This window comes from Thrips palmi, unplaced genomic scaffold (genome assembly GCF_012932325.1).
Source record: "Thrips palmi isolate BJ-2018 unplaced genomic scaffold, TpBJ-2018v1 HiC_scaffold_15, whole genome shotgun sequence".
Lineage (NCBI taxonomy): Eukaryota > Metazoa > Arthropoda > Insecta > Thysanoptera > Thripidae > Thrips > Thrips palmi.
In genome coordinates this window covers 3,483,354-3,510,318 of record NW_023144624.1, presented here as the reverse complement: position 1 = coordinate 3,510,318, position 26,965 = coordinate 3,483,354, and the positions used below count along the sequence as shown (strand labels likewise).

Below are 26,965 nucleotides of genomic sequence, written 5' to 3'. Positions count from 1 at the left end.
TCACAATGGCCCGTCGAGCACAGTGACGTAGTGACACTCGTGCGCCACGCCCCAGTCCCGGCGCCGTGCCCGCCGTACAGTCTCCTCGCCTGCAATAAAGCCATCGGCCAGCCGACGACACCACACGGCCTGCACGGGGCGCCCCCTCCCAGCCCTGCATTTCTGGAACATACTCCTTACGACACCCCTCGCCATTGCGCAAGCGGTGCAAGCGGCGCAAGCGGCGCAAGCCCTGCCAGCGGCGACGACCCGACCGACGCCGGCGTCGTCCAGCCAGCCAGCCACCTGCGGCCGCGCCGAGCCTCGCCGCGCCGCGCCTGCTTCCCTTGACCCTCGCCGACGACGCGGCCGCGGAGCCGCGGAGCGAGCGTCACCGGCGTCTCCAGCAAGAATGCTCTGGCGGCGGGCGACTGGCGTTCAAGTGTATTTGTGGTTTGTCTCCGGCCAAGTGGCCAAGTCAGGGGCAGTGCCGTGGTGACTGGCGAGCCAGCCGTCCCGCGGCCGCAACGCAGACCGCCGACACCGCGCGCACCGCGCCTGGCCCGCCTGGCCCGTCCAGCGACGGCCAAACCGCACGCATGCAGTGGCCACTCACCCGCCGCGCCACGCTTTGTGGATTTAGGGCCCCCGAGCGGCTCGTACCAACCTACGGGCAAAAAACAAACAACAACGTCCACATTAGACAATTTGATCCGGTGCGGAGTGCGGACGCGCGCCACAAAAAGACAGCAGACACAACGCGCGTCCAGGACATTCAATAGTGCGGCACGCAGCCACGCGCTGTGCGGGCGGCAAGCGGTCCGCCCAAGCAGAACATTATTATTTTCAGAGATTGGACGCCCAGCCAGGCCCTGCCCGGCCGAGGCTTGCCGTCGGCCCGACCGCCCGACCGCCGCGAGGGAAAAAGTCCCAATAATCCCATTCGCCCGCGGCGCGCCGCGGCGGGATCCATTTTGTAATGGAACAACAAAAAAGAAAGCCACCTTAAGGCCGGCCAACAGTGCACCATCATCGCGGGGTAATCTATACGGCCCGCGGCGCAGCGCAGTGCCAATGCAGGTCGGCCAACCCGCAGCGCGCCGCGCAGCGCCAGCCGTTCCGAGTTGGAACCGGACTGGTCTCCGTCCGTTCGGACCTCCAGGTCTTCCCTAGAACCCGACGCCCAGTTTGTACAGAGTGCCGCTAGGTTTTCCACGAACCGAACCGTGGTCTGCTGGCCAACGAACGCCGCTCTCGGCACTACCCGGCGGCACTACCCGCGCGGCGCGCGTCTCCTACTCTGCCAAGAGGCGCGGGGCGGGGCGGGGCGGCGCGGTGGGCGGGGCGGGGCCGCCGTCCGTCCGGCAGTGGCAAGCACGCGGCGAGCCGCTACGACCGGGCCCGATTACACTGTATTGACAAAATGGGGGAGACGGGCCGCGGTCACCACAATGCCGTCGCGTCCACGTCGCCGATGACAGGTCCGCGATGACGGCGCCGAATCGGACAACGCCGTCGAGTGGCCGTCACGCCGACGTCCCCCGACACGCCGCGCGGGTCATGCTGCGCCACCGGCACACCGCGGCCAAAATTCTAGACGCGTTTTGAGCTCCAAAGTCGCTAAATGGGACTCGAACCGAACGTGTGACCCCACAAATGGCTTGCTCTCCGAACGAGGGATCCGTTGGTGGGGTCACACGCTCGGTTCGAGACCAGTTTAGCGGCTCTGGAGCTCAAAACGCGTCCAGAGTTTTGGCCGCCTCTACCGGTCCTCTGGCCCACTGGGCGGCTCCGCGCTACGCACTACGCGACGTGCAGCACCAGTTTAAATGGGCCGCTCCACGCGCCCCGCCGCGCCCACCGCGTCGCCGTGCCTGGAATTCCACGTGAGGAGGGAGAAAAGCTCGCCCACGCCAACGTCCCCGCGTCCCCGCCGCCGCGGGCCGAGCCAAGGTACGCCCAGACTACCTGCTACATGGTATCGCCATCGCCCCATTTAATTGCTGCGTTTTTTAAAATCCCACCGCGGGGCGTGCGCGAGCGCCGACCCTTTTAAAAGCCTCGCCTCCGTGCGCCAAAACAGGCGGCCTTTAAAATTCCAGCCCGATAAGGGTGCTATCTGCGCCACCCCAAGCGAGGGGGCAGGACGGCGGCGAGGCGCGCGGCGAGGTCCCGGGGATGGCCAAGACGGACGGGGTCGCGCGCGTCGCGCTCCTCGCCGCCGCCATGGAGGTCATGCACGATAGCGCGCGTGTGTTCCAAGAAAACCAGTGTGGCGGCCTGGTGGCTCGTTCTCGTCGTCAGCCCCCGAGCCAGCGAGCCAGCCCCGTCCGCGTTATGCAACCCGTCTGGCCGCTCCGAAAGCAGCGCGACACACACGCACCAGGCGGTGGCGGCGCGTGGCGGCCGCGTGTTCCAATCGCGGTCAGCGATACCGACGTGCGTCCTGCTCGGGTGCCGCGCGCCCATCGCACCGAGTCGCACGCACTTGGCGGTCAGGGAAGCTGCCGGCCATCCGCGGGGCATCCACGACCACGGCGACCACGGGGACCACGGGGCGGAGCGCGGGCAGGATGCCGCGCACTTCCGGGGACTTATCACCACGCCGAGGGCCTGCTTGGGCTGCCGGCCGGGCCGCGCCGGGCCGCCTAGGGCACCGCGGGGGCCGTCTGCGAGCGCACACCAAATCCAGCAGACGTTAGAACGATAACGCCGGCAGTTCGGCCGGGCGCGCTCCATCAGCCTCTCGGCCTGCTCCGCCTGCTCCACCGCCTCGCCAAGGTCTGCGAGCCCGCCGTGACCCCAATGGGCCTGCCGCCGCCGCCGCCGCTGCTGCTGCGCTGCGCGAGGAGGCGCGGAAGTGGCGGCAGCCATTTGTCCGATCCTTCTCCCTTCACGTGTCCTGCGTCCAGGCCTCGGCCCGCCTCGGCCCGCCTCGGCCCAGGCCGTCAGCCGCGCCGCCAACGCGCCGTCATTCCTCGTCGGCGAGGCGAGCGAGGCCCTCCATTTCCGCGGAAAGCCTTTTCCGCGTCGCCCTTCCCTTCCCACGGACGCCACTTTCGGCAATCGTCCGTCCACCAAGCGGCTTTCATGGCCGGGAAGCTAATGGGCCAACGAGTGGCGTACGTAACGTCGTGCATGCGTAGGACCAAGGCCGGCCAAGGCCGCGCGGGGCGTCGCGGCGCGTCGCGGCGCCCCTCGAGAGCGTCATCGCGCACCCGCCGGCACCTGCATGGCGTCGCGTTTGTTGGAACAGGTGACGCCCGGCGCGGCCGTGACGCCGTCGCCGGCGGGCACACATGACGCCCTGCACGCTGGCGTCACGGAAGCGCCCTTCAAGAACTTCCGCGACCTTCACACATCGACCAGCATTGATTCTGCCTGCACAGTGTTGTTCGACGAAGCGCGGACAAGCTCAAGTCTCGGCTCAAGCCCTGTCATCACAAGCACCTCGAGTCTAGATCCAGGAGCGCCGCCATCATCTCAAAGCAAACACACGCAGCAAACGTTTTCATAGGCCCCCGATAACGACAGAAAGAGAGAGGGGGGGATGACGCTCATCTCACTCCCACTTGATAAAAAAGGGCGAGTACGAATCAGCCGCCGAGTGCCAATCGGAGTGTGCACGTTAATTACCATCCTAGGGCGTCGGACTGGCTGGCGGTGCAAGCGCGGCAAGAGAGAGAGAGAGAGAGACAGCACCATCGAGGGGACCGTGGGAACAACAAGACAGACACGAGGCCGGACGGACGAACCGTCACTCGCCCATTTATTTGGACGGGTAACGAATCGGCACGGTCGGGAGAAAGGAGGTTGCACGCATGCGCACGCACCACGCACGCACCACGCACGCGGCGGGCCGGCGGGGCATTCCAGCAGTGTGCCGGGATGAATGGCGCCCACCTCGCGGAGGGGAGGGGGAGGGGCCGGTGGGGCTCAATTGCTTGATTGCATTGGCCAAGCCGAGTCCAGTGCCGGGGTAAGCGTAAGGCTCCTCGTCGGGCTAGCCTCGCCAAGCCCAAGCCCAGCCCCGGGACAGTCCAAGCGGGCCGCGCGCCGCGCGCCGCGCGCGATGTAGGTACCGGGTATACCGCCAACCGCCAGCAGGTGCTGCCGGCAGGTACCCGGCCAAAATGGTTTCCCGGGAATCGACGCATCCCGGGAGGAACAGCGCCGAACAGCGCAGAAAAGTCCTGCCTCATCAACAGACGGTCCAACTCAATGTCATCCAGCACGGGCCAGCCCCACGCCCCGCCCCGCCCCGCCCCAGGGCGTCCAGTCTAGGTGCCGTTAGCCCATGCAAAGCAAGCGGCCTCCACAAGAATGCTGTCCAGGGCGACGCGGGGCGGGGCGCGGAGTCGTCTGCCGCGCGCGCACACACACAGACGCGCGTCGAGCCCTGCAAATAGACTGCGCCACGTCGCATCGTGCGAATAGCGTCCCTATTGGCGTCGCATTTCACATTGAGGGCGCAAGGCGGGCAGGGGAGGGGGCGTCGACGCGACGGTGTGACACGACAGCGCAAGCCCGACGAATTCCTCCTCTCCGTACGCCGTGCCGTGGAGAGGAATGGCACCAGGTCGACCGTCACGTGGTAACGGCGCTTTTAGTGCATCGTGTGTGCCGCGGCCGTGCCTCGGGGGCGCAGCCAGCCAGCCCGCCAGCCACAGGGCGCGCGCTGCAGACGAGTCGGCCCGCACCGCGAGCAGCACGCCCCGCACCGCCAGCTTCAAGCCGCCAGCATGCCGCCAGGCCAACCCGCCGGACCCAGGTCCCCGGCGGTCCCCGGCGGTCCCCGCGCTGCACCCGTGCACCGTGCACGCGCCGACCGTTTTAATACACCGCTTGACCTTTCACTTTCACGCGCATTCAACGGGTGGCCTGTAACGCTGTAAACGCGCGGCCGTGCTGGCGCGATCCAGCAACAAGTTCGGGCCGCCGCCAGTGCAGGCGCCGCCGCCGACCCTAGGGTTGCTGGGTTTATCTCGGTGCACGTCGAGGCCGACGCCACACATGTTCACGAGTGGAAGCGGAAAGCCTGCGGGGCCCAACGTCGCCGCCAGCGGCACAGCCGAGGGCACAGCGGCACCGCGCCGCCGGGCCTCCCGTCCGCTCTGCACCACGTGCCAGAAGCCCCCCTCCCTTTTCCTCTCGCCAATGGCCACGCGGGTTACCAGTGGATCGACAACGCCCGCGGCGGCCACGAAGCCCGGTTAGCTCAGTCGGTAGAGCGTGGGACTTTTAATCCTAAGGTCGTGGGTTCGACCCCCACACCGGGCGCTCCTCTTTTTCCCTCCCGCAAGGACAAGGATGATGCTGTAAACCTGTTGGCGGCTCGCGGGCGGCGAGAAGGACGCGCTGCCTGCTTTTTGCGCTTTTTGCTTTTTGTGCCGGTGGAGTACGGAGTGTACGGCCGCACGCTAAAGTTCACTGAACGAAAGGGCCAGAGGCAGCCAGAGGCGGGAAAAAGGTTTCACGGCATTTCCGTTGAAATTTTTACGGCGCCAGCGCGGCGCAGAGCCCCCCGGCCCTCGGCCCCACCCGCTCCCCGCGCGCCTCCCGGCCGAGAATTCGTTCCGGGAACATGCGTGTGCGTCTCGCGCCGCCTCGCACCGCATCAAGCCAATCTCATTCCAGTTTTTCCACGGCACTGGCGGAGACGCCGGCCGAGGAGAGGAGACTCTAGCCGAAAATGACGCTCTCCGCCACGCAATCCTCTTCGTTGAAAAAGCAGCCAAACTGAATCTTGGCCGTGCAAGGCAGCGGCAGTCTCGCGTGGCGCGCTGAGACTGTGAGCCGGCTTTGGGTGCTTTGCTTCGGGCCCAAGCGGGAGCCAGCCCGAGGGTCAGGCAGCCGCGGCGCGCGGGGGCAGCCCTGGGCAGCCCAGCACGGCCAGCACGGCCAGCACGGCCACGGTGACCGCGTCGTCGAGGCGGGGCTCCTCGGGCCGATGCCGTCCGTCATGCTTTGTCGCCGCGAGAGCTGCGAGAGGCGGCAGGCCGGCGGCAGGCCGGCCAGTTTCCCCTCCAAGACCGTCCCGCGTCCTGTCCCCGGCGGTCCCCCGCGGCCCCCGGCCACGCCGCCGCGCCGCACGCAGCATCAGCCGGAATGACCACTCCACTCCACTCACGTGAGCGTCTGATGCCGCGAGTCTCGTCTCAGGATGCGCTGCGCTGCTGCGCGGGTGGCAAGGACAAAGGCAGAAGGACGAAGCCCTCTTCTTGCTCACTCCTGACGACGTGGAGGTGGCCGCTGTGTCTCTCTCGCACTCATGGGGCGTCCCGGAGAAGCGCCTCTCGGAATCAGTCAGCAGAAGGATGCGCCGCGCGGGGAAGGCCGACGACGTCAACGGAGAGAGAGAGGCCAACGCAGCCAAGTGTTGTCCGGCCTGGCCGGCACTGCGTGCTTTTCATTTCTCCCTTGTTCGCGGGGCTCTTCTTCGCCTTGATTAGCGCAGCGTGACGCAGCCGCCCAATCAGGATGGAGAGTCCCGGCGGTCCGCGCGGTGCCCTGGCGGTGCCCGGGCGGTGCCGGCCACCATTAGGTAACGACGCGATCAGATCGACGGGCGCCTGTTCGCGGGGCCGCGGCAACGCCGGCAACGCCGGCAACGCCTCAAAGAAGTGCCCGCTCCTCGCGGCGTTAATGGAGCAGGAACTACTTAACAGGGAAAAAAGCCGTTTCCTTACTCAAGACTGCCTCGGCGAATATGCCCGCGGAGGGGAGGGCGGAAAAAATGCCGAATCGAGTGTCCGGCCAAGTGGCGGCCAATTTTCCACGGCGCGACTCCGGTAAGGAGGAAACCACGGTCCAGGGGGCAGCGGGGGGCAGCGGGGAGCAGCGGGGGGCAGCAGGGCGGCACGGGCCCCTCGGGGTCGGCCGGGGAAGGGCCAGGGAAGGGCCAGCAGCCCCTTTCGTCGCTCTGTCTCTCTCGCACCTGTAAGGCCCGCACGGAACACGTCTTGAGTGCGACAGAGACAGAGCGACGAGACGATCCTTCGGAGTCAGGCGGCAGGGATGGGAGGGCCTAGGCTGCCTAGGCCAGGCACGAGGGCAAAGGAAGGCGAATCGCTGCACACGACTAGTGCTGCCCCGCCGCGCCCCGCCCCGCCCCGGCTGGGCTAACGGGGCTGCCAACAGAGCCAGCACTGCACAGCGTCCGAGGCCACGGCGTCGGCGAGGAAGATTCGACGGCCCGCTCCCCACAAAAACCACACCGACATCCCGGCGTCGGCTGGCTGCGACTAGCTGCCACCGTCCGAAAGCCGAACCGTGCAAGCAGCCGCACTTGTTGTTGTTCTTTGTGTTTGTTTATGTTCTTGCTGGGTGCTGCTGCCAACCTAACCTCTCCAGTGTGACGTTTGAGGTTAAGTTGCCTCTGACTTGCCTCGTCGCTGGAAGCGCAGGGCATTATCCGATCGTCGGAGGGCTGCGGGCTGGTGGTGGTGGTGGTGAAGGCCGAGGTCCTGGTCAAGGAGACTGACGCCTTGACGTCGCAGCAGCCCGTCCAGGCAGCCGCTGGAGAAAACGGCGACGATCCGGGACTGGAGTCCAGGAAAGGAGGGCACAGCCGCTCGGCCGCACAGCCTCCACACACACTCGCACTCGCTGTTGTCACTGCGGGAGGCCTCCCTGGAGCACCTCTCCGAACACCACGGTCACCACGGTCCGCCCAGGTCAGGCGGCCGACACCTTCGCGAGCAACAGTCCCAGGCCGAGGGGGCCTTCGCCGCCTCGCCAAAATAACATCGATCGCGATTTAAACCTGACACAACCACCAGGCGGAACTTGGGGGCGGGCACTGGCGGGGACCACGGGCACGGCACTGGGAGTCGCGCAACACGCGGGCGGCACCGGCGGAGACGACACGCGTGTCTCGAATGTCGCAAAAGGGTTTGCCGCAGCGAATATGTTGGCCGTGCGTTGTCCGGGAAGCAGACGACGCGACGTGACCCCTACCCTCGTCCGACCGCGCGCTCGGCACTGGCAGCACTGCTTCGCCGAGCTCCCGAACGTCAGCGCCAACAGCGGCGGGAGCACTTCGGCTCCACCCGAAGCGACCCGACTGACCCGAGCGCGCGCTCGGCTACCCCCTCTACTTCCACCTCCCTCCTTGGCGCCCCTTCCCTCCACCCGCACCACCCCGCCTCGCCCCGCCCCGCCCCGCCCCGCGCCATTCCTTCTTGTTCCGTCACTCCTCCAGGTCCAGGCCCAGGCCGTCCAGGCCGTCCAGGCGCAGGCTCCAGCTGGACTTGACTGGACAGGACAGTGGACGCGTCCCGGACGGGCTATATTTAGGTCCAGGTTCAAGTCTGGCAGGATGACGACCCGCGTGGCGCGCCAGGCAGCACACTGATTCCGAGTCGTCCTCGTCGCTCTGTCTCTCTCGCACTCTTGGGGCGTGCTCATGGGTGCGAGAGAGACAGAGCGACGGAGACGACTCTCAGTGTGCAGGCCAGGCACCGGCCAGGCACTGCCGAGGACTCTTCGAGCGAGCCTTAAATGGACCGACCATCGCAAAGGCAGTTGGCAGCAAGTTTAGAAGCGCTTCAGCTTGACTAGATAAAAAGGCGTTTCTATTGAAGGTCACTCTCGAGGGATACACGGCCTCTTTAAAGCGACGAAAACGACATGAATGAACAGCTTTTTGGAAAGGAACTTTGTTTTGTAGAGTGAGTTGGTACACCAGGCGTGGATGCAGGGGAGGAGCAACGGCGGGCAAAGAGGTCTTTTCCCCCTCATAGCACGTGATAGCCACCTAAAGGGAGGAGAAAAGTCACACATACGTTGCCCCTGTAAGTAGGCAAGAAGTGCAGCTTTGCTTCACCCGAAGGCCGCCACTGCATCCGTCACCGCAAGCTATACTCGCCCAAAAACGTTCCATTCAGCGCTTCGTTGTGGCCGCGCTTCTTGACCGGAGGCATCGCGACCCGCGGGACCACCGAGCCGTTTTGTGCATGTTGTGGCGTTTTTGCGAAAGTGCACTGTTGTTTGCCGACGTGCATGGCCGAGGCGGGCAATTACCGAATGGTCGAATTAATCCCGTTGGTGCAGTGGCGGCGGAGTGGCGGGTGCGTTCCAGAGCGTGACGCCTCGCCGCGCTGGATTCAGAGCGAGGGCCAGCATTTCGTCGCTCTGTCTCTCTCGCACTTGTGGGAGCGCGCCGTTACGCCCCGTGAGTGCGAGGGAGACAGATCCATCCTTCGGAATGAGACGGCGTTGACCACATTGACCAGCTCAACACCGGCGGCACGGGGGCGCGGTGGCGGTTGGGGCGGCACGGCCAGGGCGCGGCCAGCCGGCCGATTCAGAAGCGGCGTTTCGCCGCTCTGTCTCTGTCGCACTGGGTGCTCTGCAAGGATGCGAGAGAGACAGAGCGGCAAAACTGATCTTCTGAATAGCCCGGCAGAGCAGGCAGGGCAGGGCGGTCATCACAGCCCTGCCAGAGTCGAGACCCGGTCGTCCTGGTCGAGTCGCCCTGCCCGCCAGAACATTTGGCCGACCTCAGGACGGCGCCAGGGCCGGCTTCAAGGGCCCTTGCAGGCTGATTCCGCACAACAGCGACCCGCAGCCGTCTCTCTCGCACCCCTTCGCGGCCCCTCGAGAGCGGGAGGGACGGGGCACGGCGAGGGCAGGGCGAGGGCACGGCGAGGGCACGGCGAGGCAGCCACACTTTGATATCGCGCCGCCCCATCTGCGTGATGGTGATGGCGACCCAATAGCACTGGAGTGGGCCGCGGTGGCCGCATTGGCGGCCCGACTCACTCACACAGATTGGACTTCCAGGATGTGGGCTGCCTAGGCCAGCCTAGACGGGAGCTGTTGCTGTGCCGCCGTAACCCGCGCACCCTTTCAACCACCCACCTCGCGAGGCACCGCCAGACGCCCCCCAACACACACACACACACACACACACACACACACACACACACACACACACACACACACACACACACACACACACACACAGGCGCCACCCGCCGCGCCAAGGTAGACGACAACAGCGGGGCTGCGGGGGCGGGGTGGCGCGCCGCACTTCGCCGGGTAATGCTGCTATAAAATTGTGGGTTACGAACAAGCGCGGCGACACAGCTTTGACTCTGTGCGAAACACGCCACTTTTTGGTTACTTTTCCTGCGCAAAAAGTAGTTTGGCGAGTGGTTGCAGAAAATGCGGTGTATAGCAAATTTTCTCGGACACGAGAGCCTTTCCCTTCCCACGCCTCACCCCCCTCCCCGCCCCTTTTCGGACCGCGTATGGTTCCGCCAGACTGACCGCGGAGCGCCGCAGCCGGCTTCAAAAAATAAGTCCCGACGTTGTAATGAAATCGCACGCTGCAATTGAATTTTTAAACCGTTCTTTTTTTTTATCACGGTTATTTTTCGTGGTTTTCCCTTACATTCCTATCTACTTTGCACGCGTTCCTAATGGGGCCAATTATTCACAACGGCCGAACGGCAACAAAACTCGCGAACCTCGCGGCCCACCCCACCCCGCCCCGCCCGTCGTGGAATGTGCAGACACTTATTTCTCACACGTTAGCCGCACACCGCGTCCGCGCACACACGGTGTGCGTGCAGCAAACCGAACGTGACATTCACCTTTGGCTGGCGTTTTTTCTATTTTTACCTTTTCTCCAGTACTAGTGTGTGTACGAGTGCTGCTGCCGGAGGGAGGGAGAGGGAGTGAGTGAGTGAGAGAGACAGAGACAGGTTGTTGCCGCGTCTTTACGATGTTTTGGAGGCGCGACAAAGATGGTGGAAGCGGCGGCTGTGACGAACAGCCAACACGTCGCGCGCGGATCGGAGCTCCTCCGCCTCACGCGCACCGTGGAGCGGGCCGAGCCAGGCGTGTCATTGGGCCTAGGGTTTGCCTACAGTCCTAGAGTGGGACTCCTTCCAGGGCTCTGGCGAGGCTAGGGCAGCGGTTCCCAACCTTGGGGTCGCGACCACCTCGACCACTCGACTCATCGAGAATCTCGATCGGGAAGGGAAGACGGAAACCAGAGTGTTCTGCCGTTTAGCCGCGCTGGCCGCTGCGCTGGCGCCGCCGCGACGCTCCCTGCATTTTAATTGTGATTCGCTGCGGTTTTCAACTCTAATAACCGCGAGCCCCGCGCCCCGCGCCCCGCCCGCGAGCTGGTTGGAAAGCAAAAGGCGCACCTCGGTGCGTGGTGTGGCGTGGCTCCGCCAATGACAGCACGACTGCTTCGAATTAAAACGGAGAGCGCAATGCGAGGCAACGCGGCGCAAACGCGCTGCCGCCACGCCGCCGCCGTGCCGCCTGGGCGACGACGACGACCTCCAAGACCACGGCGACGATGACGACCACGGCGGCAACGGGCGACCCGGTCCAAATGAGAATCCTGAAATTCGCGCCGTGAATCTCTTGACGCGGCGCGAGGGTACTCTGCAAAAGAAGAAGAAGAAGAAAGGAGACGACTTCTACGCCAGCCAGGATTCCGTTCCCTTCCTTGATGCGGCGAAGAAATGTCGATGTGGTTATGGCGTAGCAGACATCGCGGTTTGATCCGGTGAGAATCTCTTCGCCACGGCGGCGGCGTGCCACGAGGCGTGCCACGCCGCGTCGTGTCGTGCCACCGAGGCGCGCGTGACAGCCGCGTGACGTCACGCGCGTTTGAACAGGTGCAACGAACTGCAAACACTGCGGCCAGGCGGCGAAGGCGGTGGCGCCCTCCTCTCAAACGTAATCGACCCGAGCTAGCCTCCTACCTCCTCACACACAATCAATCCGAGCTAGCCTCAACCTCCTCACAAACACAATCAATCCGTGCCACTGTAGCCTCAACCTCGTCAAAAACACAATCAATCCGAGCTAGCCTCAACCTTCTCACACACAATCAATCCGAGCTAGCCTTGCGCACGCACTGCAGGGCCGTTCGGTGAACAACGCGCAAAAGCGGACAAGATTTATGTCCATCTCACCTCTCACTCGCTCGTCGCCCCCCGCGTGTCTCACTCACACACACACAAACACACGCGAGCGTACGCACCGAGAAGAAAGAAGGGGAGCAGAGCGAGTGAGAGGTAAAAGGGGGGGGGGATAAGCACACATTAATTGCACATCGCATTAAGCCGGACTGAGTGCAACGCGTGCATCAGCTGCATCAGCGCCGCGATCAAGAAGACCATGAAGAAGAAGACTGCGGCGTCTACGGAGTCCTGCTGCACGCTCGCGTGGCGGCGTGGCGCTCGGCGTGGCGCTCGGCGTGGCGCTCGGCGTGGCGCTCGGCGTGGCGGCTTTGGAGGAGGGCTTGGGAAGAAAGCCGCGTGTACGGCACCGAGCACCACCAAGCGGGCAAGGCCGGGGCACGGCTCGACGAGGGGCACGAAGGATGTAATCGCCCCGAGTACTCACTCAGTGGAGTAATAACAGCGCTAAACAGAACGGCGCACTTTGCAACACTGGGGGGCACCGGGGGGCACTGGAGGGCGGCGCTAGTGCCAATAATGCCATAGGCGGGCTGGCTGCTCCGCGCTGCGCCCCAGGCAAGGCAGGGCCTGCAGGCTATCAATGACCGGGCGGGGAATGAGCAGGCCAGGGAAACACGACGGCAATCACCGCCTGCGGACGCAGAGTCGTCGCTCTGTCTCTCTCGCACCTGTACGGAAAGCTCCGTGAGTGCGAGAGAGACAGAGCGACGAAAACTCTCGGAATCACAGTCTGCTGGAATCATCTTCTCGAACAGAATTACGAGATGCCGCGAAGCAAAGCGCGGTCCTTCTTCTTCTTCTTCTTCTTCTTCTTCTTCTTCTTCTTCTTCTTCTTCTTCTTCTTCTCTTCTTCTTCTTCTTCTTCTTCTTCTTCGTTCAACTAGAGATGCAAACAATACTCAAATACTCAATGCAAGAACTCAAATTGGTCTAAAGTGTACTGAGAGAAAAAAAATCCACCTACACGCCTACACTCCACTGCTCGTGCTCAAAAATGCGAGGATGATAGTGTTGATGTTTCCGTGACGCGATGCCCCCGTAGCGTTCAGGGACTTGGCGATGATGAGACGACTGCAGCGACGGTAATAATAGGATTCTGTTTGATTTGTTGCTTTCTTTTTGCTTTCTCTCCCCGCGTTTCCGCGCGCAGCGCGCGCACTGCTTCCGACCGAACACATTCTGCTGCCCAATTTGACGCACACGCACTGCCGAGTGCGTTGGCGGCCCTGCTCCGTCCTGCTGGTCGTGTAACGTTGGCGGCCCTGCTCCGTCCTTCTGGTCGTGTAACGTTGGCGGCCCTGACACCTCTCATCTCGGATCGGCCGCTCGCACCCCGCAGGCTGGACGGCCAGGAACAGGCGGGTAATAGAATCAAACGAGCGGCCGACCCATCGCCCATCTCATCGGGACACAAGTATGAGAAATTGATGCCCAGGGGTTACCGCCGTGCCGCCGGTTGCAGTGGCGGAGTGAAAGCCGAACACGAGCACGGTGGGCAGCGAGACGAGCGAGGCAAACAGAGGTGACGGTGGTGCAAGCGTGCAAGCGACAGGCGGGCATGGCCGACGCACAGTGGGCCAGAAGAACAGTGTGAAGTCGGCCAAAACTCTAGACGCGTTTTGAGCCGCCCAGTTGCTACACAGGACTCGAGCCGAACGTGTGACCCCACCAATGGATTGCTCTTCGAGCGAGGAATCAATTGGTGGGGTCACACGTTCGGTTCGAGTCCCATTTTATCGACTCTGAAGCTCAAAGCGCGTCTAGAATTTCGGCCGCCTGCACCGGTCTTCTGGACCACTGTGCGACGAGCTGGCGGACGTGCTGACGGGACGGCTGACGGGCTGACTGACGGCAGTGCTGACCGATCGACGGCTGCCGTTTCAGTCTCAGCCACAAGGCATGAATCATAGGCTGGCTGAGCGTGGCGGCGAGCTCATCACGACGCTGTATCAATCCGGTCCGCCGCGCCACGCCGCGCCACGCCTTTGGCGCCAAAGGGCCTCGGCCGGCCTCGCCACGGCCGTTAAGGCCCTAAAGGCGGAGGCCCCTGCTCCCTGCTGCCGCCTGCCGCCGCCGCCTCGCGGCTGTGGACCCGAGCGGCCTTGAGAGGTCGTGGACTGGAGATGTGCAGCTAGCTTACAGCCTTACAGCACGCAGCGCGCTCGGCTCGGCTCGGCCCGGGTAAATGCCCCTCATCTCCGCGCGGCTCGGCTCGGCTCATCCCGATCGTTGTATTGCGTCTGCCCCGCCCCGCCCCGCCCCGCCTGCACTCCAGACGTGATTCCGTATTTAACACGCTGAGGTAGTTTCCTCCGAAAGCGCGCACACCGCGCCACAGCAGCAGGCGGCGGCCGAGACGTACTCCAACCGATTCGCGATTGCAAACGCGACAAGTTGGAGACTTGGACGCAAGTACGGACGAGAGTCGCGGCGGGCCGGCCAGGGCGCCAGGGCGGGCAGGACTGTCGTCGACGTGGTCACGTGGACTGCGGCGGCCCCATTCCCGAGAGTAGTTTCGTCGCTGTCTCCGTCGCACTCATGCGCCCTCCCGAAGGGGTGCGAGAGAGACAGACGAAACGACTCATTTGCCGACAGGGAAGTCCGGCCGGCCGAAAACCAAATTTACCGAGTCCGTTCACCGAGCCTGCGGGCCGGCCGGGCCGCCTCGCTCGAGGTCGCGGTGGAGGTTACTGCACTCCACACGCACGTGGGGCCGCGGCCGCCGTGCCCGCCGCGCCTGCAGGATGCTTCCGAGGAGCGCTCTCGTCGCTCTGCCCCTCTCGCACTCGCGGGGCGCCCCGTCGGCGAGCGAGAGAGACGAGACCGCCGGCTGGCCGCACCCGGCCACGCCCGACCACGCCCGGCCACGCCCCACAATGCACCGCCGCGAGTTCCTAGAGATGCTAACAGTGGAGACGCAGCAGTGCAGCAGCTTGCAACCGTTGTTTTATTGGCTGTTTCAGTTAACTGCAGCGTGCCGCCGACGACACCCTGACGACACCGCGCGGCCCGGCGCGGCCCGGCGCAGCCCCACACCACGCGGGATGCGTCTTCGGCACCAACAACAGCATCAACTCGAAAAAAAAAGCGGGGAAATGTTGCAGACTGTTGAAGTTCCAAAGGAGGAATTTCCAGAGGCAGTGGGGCCAGCAACAAACGCAACGGCCTGGGAGGGGAAAGGGGCTAAAAGGAAACAACACAATCAAAAACAAGGACAAAAAAAACAAGGAGAGCACTAATTACCGGCCGTCTTAATGGTGGTGCCCTAGCGAGCTGACCGGACCGAGCTGTGCGGACGTCTGTGTGTGTGAGAGTGCGAGAGCGTGTGTGTGCGTGCGCGTTTCGTTCCTCTGTGTGCTCTAGAAACAACTCGTACCTCGAAGTGTGCTTGCAGATAGACAAGTGCACTCCGAAGAAGCTGCTGTATTTATGGGCTTGCCATAAGGGTTTCCCTTGAGCAGCTTGCTTGCTTGCTTCGGCATGCACTGTGGTTTTCCTGGAGAAGGTGGTGGCGGTACACTGGCCACACTGGACGTCGGATCCGGTCCGGAGCCCAGGACAGAACGGCGTGCGCGGGAAGAAGCGGCCTCGCGGTTCGTGGCGATGCCAAGTGCAAGATTTCTGCTGTCTTTGCCACCCATGTCACCTTCTTACAGGCGTTTATCCCCCGTGAATGTGTTCCAATTTTGTACAATGAATGTGGGAAGTTGTTCACCCCTCGATACCAAGGCGGCGCCCACCTCCAGGCGCGGGTCCGAGGAAGCCAACACCACAGGAACCGCACCGGCTCCCCAGGGAAAGCCGAGAAAAGCCCTTTTCTTCGCCGAGGGTTCGTCTCCGCGACTCTAAGGAGGCGAACCACAAGCTGGGCGAAGCAGCAAACCAGCAGAGCAGCGGGGTTAACTGAGGACGTCACGTCCTGTCCGCTCCAACGGCTCTGCGGCGCTCTGCGGTCCCACGGCGCGGCGCGCCGATGGCAGCGCAGCGCAGGCCGCTTCCGAACGACGCCGTCGTCGCGCCGTCCCTCTCGCACCGGGGGGTTCCGCGTGGTTCCGCGGCCCCGCAGCTTGCGCCAGAGTGAGACGGGACGGCGCGACCGAGGCGCAGTTCCGAATCAGCCTGCAGGCGAGTCCGGGCTCGGACCGCGCCGAGGCGAGGCGAGGCGAGGCGGCCGCTGGGGTCAAGGGAGACGATCCTGACATTGACCCACGCCGCCGCGCCCGGCCGCGCCGCTGCACCAGTCTCACCAGTCGTGCCCGTCTGCAACAACGGTCCGTCGCTACAATGTTGCACACGACAGGGCGACGGACCGACAGACCGACGCGGCGACAGAGTGACACGGACACGGAACCGGCAGCACGCGCGCCGAAAGCGGCTCCGCGGCACGCACTGCGAAAGCGGCCCGGTCGGCGGGGAAGCGGCGGCCCGGCCGAGGCAGGCGGGCGGAGGCAGCGGGAGCGCCGTGGAGGCAGGCAACCCGCCGGGCCGCCCCGTCGCACGCCGCCTCCGCCTGGCCTACCCGCAAGGCGCTCTCGTCCCCTTCACCGCGCTCAACGCTCTCAACGCGCGCCGCCGTTGCGACATCGGCTGCTGTGGGTGAGATCACGGCCCCCAAGGCGACACACACACACACACACACACACACACACACACACACACACACACGTGCGAAAAGGATTGGGATTCGTGTCGAGGAAGCAGCAGCAGTAGCAGCATGCTAAAGTACTACTTTGAAAATGTTCAGCGATTTCCATGTTGTGATACCCGGCTAGCGAGCCGCACACAACAACAGTCGTCGCACAATGCCGCTTTGTTTTTGTTCCGGGTCCTGGGTGCTGTTTGTGTGAGTGCGAGAGAGAGAGAGAGAGAGAGAGAGAGAGAGAGAGAGAGAGAGAGAGAGAGAGAGAGAGAGAGAGAGAGAGAGAGAGAGAGAGAGAGAGAGAGAGAAAGACGGGGTGAATGGATGATTCACCTTGCCGATTATAAATACGTCTGTGACGCGGCGAGGCTGGAGAGGCCGGCGAGGCGGGATTACGAGTGGAGGTATTCCGGGCGATGAGGCCTGCATGGCCCGGCATGGCCTGCATCGCTCCTCGCAAGCGCGGCCGTCCAGTGTGGCCGTCCAGCGCGACGACGCCGACCTGGTCGTCCACCTGTGTCTGCCGTTGCGAGTCGGGTTGGACCTATCTATCCGCTACCCGCCCCGAAGCCGCGCGGCTCGAATGAGGCTGCCTGCTGGCTGATTCCGAGCACTGCTCGTCGCTCTGTCTCTCTCGCACTCATGGGGCGGTCCGTAGGGGTGCGAGAGAGACAGAGCGACGAAAGCAGTGCTCGGAATCAGACGGCAGGGAGTGAGAGAGACACCGAGGAGAGCAGTGCTCGGGATGAGCCTGCTGTGCCAAGCAGCGCCAAGCAGCGCCAAGCATCGCGCGTCACGACAGCTTGCCTCGGTTTGACGCGCAGCCGTGGCGCAGCCCGTCCGCGTTTGGACAAAATTGGGAGCTGTCGACACGGCCGGCACCTCCCGGGCACCTCCCCGTCAACGCAACATCCTCGTCCTTGTTCACGTCGGGAGCGTTGTGATTAATCACACGACTCGCGCCGTTCTGCGATTCGCGTCTTGAGCTTCGCCTGGCGCTTGGCAGTCACACACGGAAGGGCTCTGCGGAAAAGACATGCGCACAGTGGGCCAGAAGAGCGGTGGAGGCGGCTAAAACTCTAGACGCGGTTTGAGCTCCAGAGCACTCCAGAGTCGCTAAATGGGACTCGAACCGAACTTGTGACCCCCACCAATGGATTCCTCGTTGGAGGAGCAATGCATTGGTGGGGGCCACACGGTTTGAATCCCATGCAGCGACTGTGGACCTCAAAACGAGTTAGGGCAGTGGTTCTCAACCTCAGGGTCGCGACCCCAAGTGGGGTCGCGAAAAAATTTTAAGGGGTCGCGGCGAGGTAGCTGGGGTCGTGTTTTGGGCCGATTTTAAGCAGCCACTGCGGCTGATCCGAGGCGGGCATTTTGCTCCCTCAACGGGCAATTGGTCTTTGGACCTTCCTTTAGCATGCCTCTGTTACGGAGTGCGATTATCAGTCTTAGTTTGGGGGCAGTATTGTCTCAAAGTTGGCCAAAACGCTCAGAAATGTCTTTAAAAATCATGTTTTTGGTCGATTTTAAGCAGCCACTGCGTCTGATCCAGGCGGGCATTTTGCTCCCTCAACGGGCAATTGGTCTTTGGACCTTCCTTTAGCATGCCTCTGTTACGGAGTGCGATTATCAGTCTTAGTTTGGGAGCAGTATTGTCTCAAAGTTGGCCAAAACGCTCAGAAATGTCTTTAAAAAATCATTTTTTGGGTCGATTTTAAGCAGCCACTGCGTCTGATCCAAGGCGGGCATTTTGCTCCTTCAAGGGGCAATTGGTCTTTGGCCCTTTCCTTTAGCATGCCTCTGTTACGGAGTGCGTTTATCAGTCTAGTTTGGGAGCAGTATTGTCTAAAAGTTGGCCAAAACGCTCAGAAATGTCTTTAAAAAATCTGTTTTGGGTCATTTTAAGCAACTGCTCACCAAGGGGGGGGATTTTGCTCCTTAACGGGAAATTGGTTTTTGGATTCCAGCATGCCCTTTTAGGGGGCAATGCGGTTTGGGGACAGAGCCAAATTTGGCCAAAACGCCAAAATGTTTTAAAAATTTGGGCCCGTTTTGGCAACTTTGAGACAATACTGCTCCCAAACTAAGACTGAAAATCGCATTCCGTAACAGAGGCATGCTAAAGGAAGGTCCAAGGAAAAATTTGCCCGTTGAGGGAGAAAAATGCCCGCCTTGGATCAGACGCAGTGGCTGCAAAAAATCGCCCCAAAAACATATTTTTTAAAGACATTTCTGAGCTTTTTGGCCAATTTGAGACAATACTGCCCCCCAAACTAAGACTGATAATCGCACTCCGTAACAGAGGCATGCAAAGGGAAGGTCCAAAGCCCAAATTGCCCTTTAAAGGAGCAAAATGCCCCCCTTTGGATCGACGCAGTGGCTCTTAAAATCGCCCCAAAACATGATTTTTTAAAAAATTTCTGAGCGTTTTGGCCAACTTTGAGACAATACTGCCCCCAAAACTAAGACTGATAATCGCACTCCGTAACAGAGGCATGCAAAAGGGAAAGGGTCCAAAGACCAATTGCCAGTTGAGGGAGCAAAATGCCCGCCTCGGATAAAACGCAGTGGCATGCTAAAGGAGGGGCCCGTGGGGTCGCGAAATTTTTCCTGGGGGTCGGGGAAAATTTTTGGCTAAAAATTTTGGGGTCGCGAGCCGAGAAAGGTTGAGAACTGCTGAGTTAGGGATTTTGACTGACTCCACCGCTCTGCTGGTCCGCTGTGCTCCGCCAGCTACCCTTGCGAGAGTGGTGCGGCGCCCTGAGGCCGCCGCTGGCCCTGCCTGTCCCCGCGGACCTGCCACGTTACGCCGAGGCGGAGACTCGCCAGAATTGGACACAGTGGGTGGCGTGGCGCGGCGCGGCGCAGCGCGGCGCGCCGGCAGAGGCCCAGCCCGACCCGGCGTCGTGGTGCGCTTGACACACTTACCCAACGCCTTTAATTTAGCCAGCCGGGTGCAATCCTCGAGCCGAGAATCCCGATGGCGTCGCGCGGCGCCTCGCTGTGGTTTCCCGCCGCCACTCACTATTGGCAGTAAAACCATCTCGTTATTCGCAGAAAAGTGGCCTGGTTGGCAGCGGTGCGCGGCAGTGTCCCGAGGGGCGGTGCGGCGACGCGGTGCGACGCGGTGCGACGCGGTGCGACGCGGCCAAACGAGTCGGACGGCAGACCGACGGTGACGTCCGACCGGTCCGACGCTTCTTGCAGCCGAGGAAGTATTTATGAAACTTTACGTCTGTCTCTGAGAACGGAAACGTCTCGACCAGCCTCTGGGCCTGCCTATGGGCCTAGGCCGAGCCTAGGCTAAGCGGGCCCTCCATGACTGTGAGCCTGTCATGTCTCGCCCATTGTCCCGGTGTGATGCCGGAGTCTCCCGCGTCGTGCCGGCGAAGTCTGCAGGGAGCCAGCGCCCAAGCCAGCGGCGGCCCCGGACGCCCCGGACCAGCACCAGGCACACCAGGCCATCGAGGGATAGCGCGATGACTCGCGGGGCCGCCGGCCTGCTGACAGCCTCGCCTCGCGTTTCGGCGCCCGAATGGCCACAATGGCTGTCCTCCTCTACTTCGTCGACGTCCTTCTGCTTCGAGCTGGCCGCGGGCACGAGCGGACGAGCCGCCGGAATCGCCCGCCGCCGTCACGCTGGAAGGGAAGTGCGTATTCCTGGTTTGAGAACCACGGCGTCCACGGCGGCGTCCACGAAGACGGCGTCCTTGGCGGCCTGCACACACACTGCGCGCAACGCGGTCCCCGGCACGGTGACGTCCCGGTGACGTCATGCTGACATCACTCCGTGACTTCATCGGGGAGGCCTCCTTCTGCCGCCCGGAGCTTTCTAGGCCGCCGACACAAGGCGAACGGTGGCTGGCTGGAAAACAAACCCAATGGCCGGGCCGCCACTGGAGAACCTAGAGTGACCCAGTGAGTGGCCTAGAGTGACGTAGCGCGACCTAGAGTGACCCAGAGTGACGCAGCGTTGACCTAGAGTAACCAGGCCTTAGCGGCTCGGCCGAGCGCGGCCCTCGACTCCCGGAGGCTCCGGGCCGGAGGCCCCGCGCGGCAGCCCGTCGCAGTGCATCGCAGCCAGCCTTCGGCATGACGAAAACAGAGAGAGAGAGAGAGAGGGGGAGAGGGAGAGAGAGAGAGAGAGAGAGAGAGAGAGAGAGAGAGAGAGAGAGAGAGAGAGAGAGAGAGAGAGAGAGCGCTGCACGAGCGCGACCAGCGTGGTGCCTTCCTCGGCTTCCTACTTCGGCAACGACACGCCCGCAGCCTGCAGTCTGCAGCCAGGCCTTTCTGGTTGCCATTTCCACAGACAGCTCGCGGGGCGCCAATTTCCCGGGAAAACGCGAGCAAAAAAAAAAAAACCAAGAGAAACAAAATACAAGTGGGAGGGAAAAATTCCAGGCTGACCGGCGCGAGACCCCTTCCAGACGAGGAATGCGTCCCGTCAGTGTGTGTGCACGCGTGCGTGTGTGTGCGTGCGAGCATCCAGTACGGAGAAGCGAGGTAAAAATAGACCTCCTCTCCGACTGATGCTTTGCTAAGTGAAAAATGGAAGAAGAGCATCTCTCTCTCTCTCTCTCTCTCTCTCTCTCTCTCTCTCTCTCTCTCTCTCCATCACTGCGGTGGCGTCACTGTGGCGAGCTGTGGCATTGCAGGGCAATTAATAATGTTTTATTGGGCCAACAGTAGCCGGCCGGACGAGCCGCGGACGGAAGGCTGAGCGCTGTAAAAATGGAAGGCGACCATCGCACTTAATTGGCCCCCGCTTGCGTTGCATGTGCACTCCGCCCTCGCCACTGCAGGGCACGTCACGGCGAGGCACGCCACGCCACGCCACGCCACACCACGCCACCGCCACGCCCCCGGTCAAAAGGTCGTCCCCGAGGTCGGTGACATCAAGTCTAAACGATCCAGACCGATTTCGATCGATCCAGAATTTACGGAAAGGGTACACCACCCTCCCTGCCTCGCGAGGCTTGAAAGGCCGCGAACAGGTGCGCAACGCCGTAGAGGCCCGCAAACACTTACAAACACACACACACACACACACACACACACACACACACAAACACGCGCGCGCGCGCAGGTGGAAAGCAATAATCCGGATGACAATGGCCATCACTGCGGCCGGCCCTCCGGCGTGGCCTCGCGCTTCAATGGGCGATTTCAACAAGTCACACGCCGCGACGCCGCGACTCCACTACGCCGCGGCTAAGGCGCGTAAATGAAATATTGCGTAGCGTGTGTGTGTGTGTGTGCGTGAGCGAGAAGTGTCTGGATGATGTCTGCGGTTGTCGGCCGCCAGCGTGTCCACACTCGCGCCCGGACCATACGGGCGACAGTATGGAGGAAATGTTTGCCCCCCCGGTGTGTTGCAGCAAGCATGAAGGCTAGTGTGTGAGTGTGTGTGTGAGAGGGAGAGAGACAGACAGACAGACGCACACACACACGCACACTCACGGCCGCATCCCGCTCACCCCGTTACTCGTATTAGCCCCGGTCAAACACACGGCCCAAAATATTTTCCCGGCGTCTCGCGCTCGCGGCCCCGCAGCTCGGCCCACCATAAATCAGAGGGCCTCATCCAGGCACGCCGCGGCCCGCGCGCATCGTGCATGGTGCATGCATGGTGCATGCATGGTGCATCGCAAGGCAGGAAAGAGGCTCCCGCCCGAAGCACGACCAGCGCGGCCAGCGCGGCCAGCGCGGCCCCCCAAATTTCACGAGGTGGGCGAACCCGAAAGATGAAAACAAATAACGTGCTTGGAACCTTACGAAGTGTTTTGAGCATATGTACAGTACAAACTAATTAGTTTGCTGCACGAATAATCGATTCGCAATAACGAAGTGTTTTCTTTGAGAGCCTATGTGTGCTAGAAACACGTTGTTGTAACAAGCTACTTTCGTTTGTAAAGACTGAAATAGTTTGTGAGGTTTTCAGAGTGAATAGCAACGAAATGATTTTGTTTTTAATTCCCAATCATTATTACTGCGCAGAGATTCGGAAGACACTTGCTGCCTTTTTTTTATGGCGCCCCTCTAGCACAGTGCACCTGGAATGCAGCTCGAGGATGCATCCCGTATGCTGAAGGCAGGGCGAGGCAGGGCCTTTCCTTCCGCTGCACACTGATTCCGAGAGTCGTTTTCGCCGCTCTGCCTCTCTCGCACTCATGGGGCGACCCGTGAAAGTGTCCGAGAGAGACGGAGCGACGAGAACGACTCTCGGAATCAGTCTTCAGGCTGTAATCATCAACGAGGGAGACAGAGCGGCCCTAAGGCCCTGCCGAGGCCCCGCTAGGGCCCCGCAAGGGCCGGCCCTCGAAGAGCCTAACCTAAACGCGGTGCTGATGAAGGCCCCCGGCCCACGGCCCGGCCCACCACGTATCATCGGTAATGGCGTGGAAAAAATGGGAAATGAGCGTGCACGTCGATCCACTCCGCCAGCCAATCAAGCCGCCATTTTTACTGCGACAGCTTTTGGCGGCTGCCTCGTTTAATCGCTTATTCGGCAGGCATATTTATCGCGCGAGTATCGCTTGGCATTGACGTGTCACCATGAGCCGCCGGGCACGCCAGCACACATTGAGCCAGAAGACTGGTGTGGGTGGACAAAACTCTCGACGCGTTTTTGAGCTCCAGAGTCGCTAACCAGAACCGAACGTGTGACCCCACCAATGGATTCCTCGTTCGGAGAGCCATCCATTGGTGGGGTCACACGTCCGGTTCGAGGCCCATTAAGCAACTCTGGAGCTCAAAACGCGTCTAGAATTTTGGCCGCCTCCTCCGGACTTCTGGCTCACTGTACAGCGCAGTCGCAGCGAGAGCCAGAGGCGCAAACCGACAGCCAAGGCGGCGAAAAGAGTGCAATTTAGCGTGGCACTGCGACAAAGCAGGCAAGGCAGACAAGACAGTCAAAGCAGGCACGGCAGGCACGGCAGCTCGCTGTCGCACTTTCTCCCAATTGTCGAAGACGAGCACCTCGGCCACGAGGTTCTCGCAGTCCTCGCCACGCCGCCACCCGAGCGGAGGCGCGGAGGCCACGCCGTAGTGCGGTGCCAGTGGTGGCTGAGGGGCGCGCGGCTTCTGCTGTCTCAGTCCGAAGATAGGCGATGGCAGATTTCGGGCTTCTGATTGGTCGAGGCCTGCCACTATAGTGGACGAAAACCTCCCTTCAAGGATCCTCGGAATCAGCCACCCGGGGTGAAGGGGGGCTGCAGAAGGACTGAGGCTGAAGGACTGAAATTGGGCACATGCACTGGGCAGGCTTGGCTCGGCTTGGCCTGCACCGCCGAGGGAAATACTGCAGTTTGCCACGCCAGGCCGCGAGCGCGGTGCAAAGGGGTGCTTGGCATGTGGTGCTGGCGTGCGAACTTGCAGCCCCACCCCGCCCCGCCCCGCCCCACCCCAGCCCCACCCCGCCCCCCCCGCCCCGCCCCGCCCCGCCCCGCCGCCACCCTTCCGGGCTATCGACAGCTTTGTCGACACGCTGGCGGAACGCGGCGGGCATTGGGACACGGAAGGCCGCCATGCGCGTATATAAGGCCAAAACGCCTTTCTTCACAAGGCTGATCCGCCTGGCGAGGCCAAAACGCCTTGCATACAAGGCCAAAACCACGACAGTGACAGGGCGGGTGAATCGCGGATGCATTCAGTGCTCGTGCAGTGCAGTCAGACTTTGCTTGCAGTGCGGCCGAACGGGCGTGGCCGCAGAAAGACAAAGAGGGATGACGGACAGTGTGTGTCGCCGCCGCCGTCGGCCACCTGCTAACGTTGCTAACCACGACGCCGCCAAGGGTTGCGTCCGCCGCACGCCGCCGCTCCGCACGCGTCCCTCTGCAGTCTCGCTCCGACGGCCGCCTCTCTCTTTCTCTCTCTTTTTCTCTCTTTCTCCGTCGCTCCCGCAGGCCATGCCGCAGGCCGCAGGGTGCGACGCATCCCGCCCGGCCAGCCGGCTGCCCGGCCCAGCCCGGCCATCCCGCGGGACCCGTTTCCTGATAGAGCCGTAAAAAGGATGCGAACAGCAGACTGCAGAACCGCAGTCCAGGACCGCAGTCCGTCGCACTGGGCGAGGCCTGGCGAGGCGAAGACTGGGCGAAGCTTGGGCGAGGTCTGGATGAGGCTGAGGCGAGGCCGGGGCGAGGCAGGGGCGAGGCCAGGGCGAGGCCAGGGCGTAACTGCAACTTACGCGGCGTGCATACGGCCGTCTGCGTCGGTGCATTAATGGTGCCAGTAAGTTGGGGCACTTAAGGAAATCAAGTCGTTGAACGTGAGTCCAAGAACGAGACGAAATTAAAGTTGAAACAATAAAACATGGATAAAAAGACAGGACGGGTGCTTGTTGCATTGGCGGGCATCGGCCCTGGAGGGCGCGGCAGGGCGTGGCAGGGCGCAGGGGAACCACCAGAAAACCTCGAGCGATGAGCGGCTGCCTCGCGGGCTGCAGAGAAACCAGGTCCGTGGCGGCGCTAGCGGGTGCCAGGGCGCTGCTTGGCCACCGAGCGGATGTCCACGTTGTTGCAGAGGACGGTGTTCTTGCCCTGGCCGACGGTCAGGTGGAACGTCCAGCTGCCGTGGGGCATGATGGGGAACTTGGGGAAGGTCCAGTTGATGGGCTCGTTATCCATCCTGTAGATCGCCTGCAACAGCGGGACCTTCTGTCAACCAGAGGAGGCGCGGTCACTTCATTCACTTTGGGAACAGTCACAGAAGTCTTGAACACGGATTTTGTTCATAGCAATTCTCTATCGGAAACGAGTGAGTACTTTCACTTGTGTCAGTCACCCGGACAGTCAAGCAGCCAACAAGTGACCCAATCATTGATTGCGGGGCCGGTGCCCTACCGGCGCCCTACCGGCGGCACTCTGCAGGGGTTCACGGTGGGGTCCAGCTTGAAGAAGGTGCTCCAGACTCCGGGCATGTGGGTGCGGCCCTGCTCGCACGCCTTGTCGAAGGAGAAGGTGAAGGCGTTGTCGGCCCAGTGAGCGTGCACCCGGGAGTCCAGGCGCGCTTTGGCCTGCGGACCAAGGACCACCATCATCAACACAACGGCCTCTACACCCTCGACTCTCGACCCGCGATGCACAGTGGGCCAGAAGGCCGGCCGAGGCGGTCAAAATCCAGGACGCGTTTTGAGCTCCAGAGTCGCTCGAACTCAACGTGTGACTGTGACGCCACCAACGATTGCTCTACGAACGGTTCGATACCACTTTAGCGACTCTGGAGCTCAAAACGCGTCTTGAGTTTCGGCCGCCTCTGTGCCGGGCTGCAGCACTTACCCACATGGCGTTGTTGATGCCCTCCTTGATGGACACGGTCACGTTCCCCGTCACCCTCTGCAGGATGTGCTGCTTTCGAATGTCGTACTTGGACACCTCGATGAAGTTCACAATCTCCTCAGTGGAGTTCGAGTCCCCGGGAGCGCACGCGTAAATTCTGTCGACGTAGGCGTTGTACGGTCCCTGGCCGCACCGCCGTTTCGGACAGCACCAGGAGAAAACGAGAAAATTTCATTTCTGCGGCAGAGATACTGTGGCTTGCAGGGCCGCGAGGTTGAGAGGGAGCACGGAGCCGGCGGAAGCCAGCTCCCCAGCAGGCACGACCGTTGAACGCACCCCCAAGCATCAGTCCGTTGCACATGCAAACACATTGCATGCAGTTCCTTACCTCGCCGCTGCCGCCGCACTGGGCCAGAAGACCGGTGCACGCGGAGGCGGCCGAAACTGGACGCGTTTTGAGCTCCGGAGTAAGTAGCTAAACAGGACGTGAACCAAACGTGTGACCCCACGGATCCCTTGTTCGGAGAGCAATCCATTGGTGGGGCCACGGCCACACCGGGTCACACGTGCGGTTCGAGTCCTTTTTAGCGACTCTGGAGCTCAAAACGCGTCCGGGATTTTGGCCGCCTCCACCGTCCACTGCGACTCACCAGGACGGCAGCCGTGATCGCCTTCGCTGCGAGCAGAACCACGATGGCGCAGAGGAGGCGGCCCAGGAGGAGGCCTCGCGTTTTGGCTGCCGAGTTCATGGCTCGTCTGACATGCCCGGCATGGCGGCGCCGCGTTCGGATCGCACTAACTGGCTGGCGGCGCTGGCGCACATGTGCATGGGCATAGAGACGGCTAGGCGACCGGCGCGGCCGGCAAGGCACGGCACGGCACGGCACGGCACGGCACGGCACGCCCAGGGCCATCAGATCGCAGCCTCAGGAGTGGAAGCCGGGCCCACTTTTTGTGGTGTTGTTTTTTGAATTGTTATCGTGGACACATTGAATGGCGGGTCGCATGTCGCTTTTCGCAGATGGCGGGGATACGGAAAGGGATTGCTGGACAGGACGGGACGTGGGACGCGACAAACAGGTCGGCGGCGGCACGGCCACCGGCACGGCCGCCGG

The 26,965-nt window shown here is 62.3% G+C and overlaps 1 protein-coding gene and 1 non-coding gene across 3 annotated transcripts; one reads left to right on the top strand and one right to left on the bottom strand.

The window, feature by feature from the left end:
- Window positions 1-5,186: 5,186 nt before the first annotated feature.
- On the top strand, window positions 5,187-5,259 carry Trnak-uuu. The gene has a single exon. It is a non-coding gene; the product is annotated as a tRNA-Lys (tRNA).
- Window positions 5,260-24,842: 19,583 nt separating this feature from the next.
- On the bottom strand, window positions 24,843-26,660 carry LOC117641296. 2 transcript variants are annotated; one of them, XM_034378493.1, is made up of 4 exons: window positions 26,501-26,660; window positions 25,851-26,033; window positions 25,427-25,588; window positions 24,843-25,211 (listed from the first exon to the last, which is right to left on the bottom strand). In XM_034378493.1, the coding sequence occupies exons 1-4, from the start codon at window positions 26,597-26,599 to the stop codon at window positions 25,041-25,043; spliced, it is 615 nt and encodes a 204-aa protein (XP_034234384.1). In that variant the 5' UTR covers window positions 26,600-26,660; the 3' UTR covers window positions 24,843-25,040. The 2 variants fall into 2 exon arrangements, with proteins under 2 accessions (XP_034234384.1, XP_034234385.1); XM_034378494.1 differs by having other exon boundaries at window positions 25,074-25,211; window positions 25,416-25,588.
- Window positions 26,661-26,965: the final 305 nt, after the last annotated feature.